The following is a 4,763-nucleotide window of genomic DNA, read 5'->3' as shown; positions in this document are numbered from 1 at the left end:
GTAAGTGAGGGAATAGATTTGACCCCCCCCCTTTTTAAGGATTTCCCCCCTCCCCCCAGGTTTTGATAGAAGGAATTGTGAACGAATGTCCCGAAATAGAAAATAGATGGAAGAAGGCCAGCGGAAATTGAACCTTAGCGCTCGCAAGGCAGGCGTGCCACCCTCCAAGTTAACTAGGCTGGCACGGAGGACTTTGTAGAACCCTGTGTAAAATTCAATCTGAGAAATTCGAAAAATTCCTGAAGTAGACAGGCTCTTTCACTATTTAATGATCTAAGGAACCCTGCTTTAATTATATCCTTAATGATTTTATCATTGGTGTTTTTCTTCACAGGGAGAAGGCAACAATTTACCAGGCGAGGATGAGAGATGTTCCATAATGTAAATTCCAGGGATGGAATGTCGTCACAAATACACAAAACTGTATAAAAGAAGAAACCTCCAACTCTAATAACTAAGCTCGATTTTACGTCGATTTCCTTCTAACATTTTTACTCCTGAGGTTTTGACCTAATCCATATCATCGTTATTTTTACTGGACAATGTTTGTATACGTATGATTTTGTATGTGCTGGTTTTTATGTTGTCGAGTGTGCCCAAAATATACAGGCACAAAGCAGAGTTTATCGCATTTGTGTGACGAGTTTTTTTTTTATATATTCAGTATTGATATGAACCAAGAAGAAAAAGAAAAATTCCGTTGGTCCTCATTTTTCCTGCTCTATGACTTTGAAACATCACCCAAGTAAGCGCAACAGATCTATTGCTCTCTTAATCCTTATCTCATTGCAGCTGGCCAACCAGGAGCGTATTATCGACAATCTCCGCAAGGAACAATCCTCCCTCCTGCTGGAACTTAAGGAGACCAAAGGACGTTCCGGCAAATACGATACTGAAATGAACGAACTCCGAGCTGCCAACTATCGTCTCACCGTAAGTTCACTAACGCTTAAGGCCCGTTCCCACTTGTGAGTTTCACACGACTTTTTCCCGAATGTACCTATGTCCTGTAGGCAATGCAAGTTAAATGAGAGTGTTCTCACCACACATGACACGATTTTTTTCCGGATATGAACCATTGTATCATTGATTTTTTGATGAACTTGTGAGATGTTTGTTGATTGATAATGTGGAGTGCTCTGTGTCGTGTAAGAAGATGGTATTTGGTTATCCAGCCTTAGCAGCTTAAATATGAACCATTGTATCATTGATTTTTTGATGAACTTGTGAGATGTTTGTTGATTGATAATGTGGAGTGCTCTGTGTCGTGTAAGAAGGTGGTATTTGGTTATCCAGCCTTAGCAGCTTAGCACAATGTGGGTACCTCTTGATAATTGCTATAATTTTAGTTGATGTAATAATACTACTAGTATTGGTCATAGCATTTACCTTTTCATTAAAGTAAATTATAGGTATATCAGATTATGAAATTTCCAAAATGGGAAAATTTTAAATAAGTGAGAATGTTGAAAATAAAATAAATTTGACCCTTAATTCTAGCGAAGAGCAACATTTTTTAGATGCCTAGATACATACATTAAATTCACATATTGAGCAAAGCAAGGTCCTTCACCTGATAAACTATTTGGAGAGGAAATGATGCACACACAAAATGTCGAATTCAATATTCTGACTTCACGTGTGTTGTTCATTATTAGAATTAACATTCCTGTGTATTTGAGTGCAACCAATTATTTGTGACTCGACAAAACAAGAAGTTATGGATGTGTCTTTTTTTCCCACTTGTGAGTTTCACACGACTTTTTCCCGAATGTACCTATATCCTGTAGGCAATGCAAGTTAAATGAGAGTGTTCTCACTACACATGACACGATTTTTTTCCGACCCACTTGTGAGTTTCACACGACTTTTTCCCGAATGTACCTATATCCTGTAGGCAATGCAAGTTAAATGAGAGTGTTCTCACTACACACGACACGATTTTTTTCCGAACGACAAGTGGGATGGACTATTGTAGGGTTTAATTAGTCTGTTATAGGGTTTAATAGGACTATTTTAAGGTTTAACATGCTTTTATTATTTCTCTAGTTTTTATTTGAAATGGTCTATTCTATCCTATAGTCCAAATTTTGGACGAATTGAGTGCAGAAACCAACATTCATCTCGACATTGAGGACGAATGTGGTCTGTGTCGTAGCATGTCCATCCCGTAGTATATCCCTCATCATTGAGCTGTAGATCATAATAAAGGGTTTAATAGGACTGTTATAGGGTTTAATCGGATTATTATAGGATTTAATTGCTCATCTCCTCGTCTCTCTCCCACAGGAACGCAACAAGGAGCTTGAAGATCAAATCGAATACGAACAGTCCAAGTTTGCTCGTATGGAAGCCGAAATCAAACGACTCCAAACGGAAATGACCGAGCAGCTTAAGGATTACCGTGAGCTCATGGAGATCAAGATCAATTTGGACGTGGAAATCGCCCAGTACAGAAACCTGATGGAGGCTGAAGAGTCCAGGTAGGTTTATTGAAATTATTGTGTACCGTAGTTTCCTTGATAAAGCCTACAAAGTAGTCGAAACTCGAGTCGAATAAGAAATAATCAAGTATCCAAAAACATACAACGGTGAGCAATAGTGTCAATACATAGGATGTCTAATATAAAACTAACCAAAAATACAGGTAGGTTGTCTTCCTGACCAGCCCCTGTGGCCGAATGGTCAAGATCTCTGACTATCGACCCGGAGATTCTGAGTTCAAATCCCGGCCAGGGCGAAGATGTTCTAACCAAACTTTTCCGTTCTTGGATAGGCAATTCTACTGAACTGAAACTGAAACCTCCCTGCTTAAGTCTGCTTCGTTACGTAACGGACCCGAAGGTTTCAAGGTTTCAGTTTCGGAACTCGGATCCGAAACCTTAGAGCGTTTCGAAACCTGGGATCCGGAGCCCTGAAAAGTTTCATTTTTCCCATCACTACCATACACTGCCTAGGCAACATAGATTTGCCCCGTTGATCAACAGCATTGACCATGTGTGGACGCAGCTTTACCACTGAGACTTGACACAGTGTCAAGGGTTTTCTTTGATGTCACCCATTTGATTAACACAGGCCAGTATTTTTTGAACTCTGAGTTAACTGAAAACTCTGTGGTAAGATGGGTATAACTGTCTTGAAACCCAGTAATATAATTGGAAATGATGGTGTTTGTCTTTTGTTGTCGCCATATTAAAATAGCACATGTTGCCAATATTTTTCTAAAGTAGCCTGCTCTAGTGGTGTGTTAGTTAAGGTAGTTAGGCACTTGTCTGATGAACATGAGAGTTCAGATTTGATCCCACCCAAGTCATTGAATTTATCCTCATTTACTAAGAAATTTAGCCACATAATGAAGCTTCAAGGGTTACCTATTTGGTGGGGGACGTCTCCAGTGTTAACCTCGGTCAACTTCTACTCAAGAGGCTACCTATTATTACCTGCTGTCGTAGCAATGCACTTTAATGTTGCTAGATTTTTATTGGTCTAGCATTTCTTGGGGGTGTGGCACCTGTTGTTGATTTATCTGTATAAGCTATTATTACCTATCTCTTTATTTATAAGTAAATAAATATGAGAGCATTACTAATCATTTAATACACAATTATTATACCCTTCAATCCAATCTCAACACATATTTACCACTAACTCTTATACCTAGGCATTCTTCTCTTTCACACCAATTCCAAAGAAACTGAATACATGAATCATGAAAGAGTGATTAAGCTTATTGCATCATTGGGTTTTATACAAGAACAGAAAAGGGACATATTGTGTTATTCTCTTCAAAAGCTCAAAGTTTCAAAGAGGAAATGAAATGACCTAAGTAGTGTATGTGGTATGCTGAGAGGGAACGATCATCTTAGACTAGGTATTTCATCTTACACAGCTTTTTTTAGAGGTTTGATAGAGGGAACTGTAACATCTAAGGTCTTATCTTCCCGAAATCGAAGAGAGAAGAATGACAGGATAGGAGGAAAGGGTGGGGGAGTGCAATCTTGAAAGTTCAGGGTTCCGCAAAGATGTTCACCTTTTGAAAAGGGTTCCGCGGGCCAAACTAATTAAGAAACACTGGCCTAGATACATACATCAAATTCACATATTGAGCAAAGCAAGGTCCTTCACCTGATAAACTATTTGGAGAGGAAATGATGCACACACAAAATGTCGAATTCAATATTCTGACTTCACGTGTGTTGTTTCATTCCATTGCAGCATACCTAATACACCCTGTTCCATTAGTAGGTAGGTACATCTTAGAAATGGCCTGTAAGGAAAACAGCTTCACAATTAATGTTTCGAGGGTCAACCTTGTTCTGAAAGCTTTGATTCTTGTTGTGAGAAGTGGCCTCAGAAAAGTAGAAGGAATTGAAGAGTAAGACGATAGTGGTCGCGTTCTGGTAATTATAGGTTTTGTTAAATACAACTTCCATTATGCATCATCCTGTTGTCGATTTCAAGTTTCAATTTACAATTTTTACTTCAATAACATAGATATGTGACTTCTTCCATTTGTAGAAACACACCTGTTGTAGTTTTTCTAAAGTTAAAAGATCAAGTGACCTTATTTTAATTCTTCAGTTACGTTCTCCATTTAGTTTTAGTTCCCACCTAAAGGTGGTAGGTATTTTCTGATCCTAATAATTGAGTCCTATTGGTTTCATTCCATTGCAGCATACCTAATACACCGTGTTCCATTAGTAGGTAGGTACATCTCAGAAATGGCCTGTAAGGAAAACAGCTTCAGTACAGTAGCTTTTTTC

At 38.5% G+C, this 4,763-nt stretch overlaps 1 protein-coding gene across 1 annotated transcript in view; it reads left to right on the top strand.

Moving 5' to 3' along the window:
- Nucleotides 1-2,502, top strand: part of LOC103510146 (lamin Dm0) — a 36,897-nt gene extending 34,395 nt beyond the window's left edge. The window contains exons 5-6 of the mRNA XM_008474790.3: nt 793-933; nt 2,290-2,502. Coding sequence (XP_008473012.1) covers nt 793-933; nt 2,290-2,487 — 339 coding nt within the window. The 3' untranslated portion in view covers nt 2,488-2,502. The remainder of the gene's footprint in view (nt 1-792; nt 934-2,289) is intronic.
- The last annotated feature ends 2,261 nt before the right edge of the window (nt 2,503-4,763 follow it).

The sequence above is a fragment of the Diaphorina citri genome, unplaced genomic scaffold (genome assembly GCF_000475195.1).
Source record: "Diaphorina citri unplaced genomic scaffold, Diaci psyllid genome assembly version 1.1 scaffold564, whole genome shotgun sequence".
Classification (NCBI taxonomy): Eukaryota; Metazoa; Arthropoda; class Insecta; order Hemiptera; family Psyllidae; genus Diaphorina; species Diaphorina citri.
The sequence above is the reverse complement of the archived record's forward strand: the minus strand, read 5'-3'. Positions and strand labels throughout refer to the sequence as shown.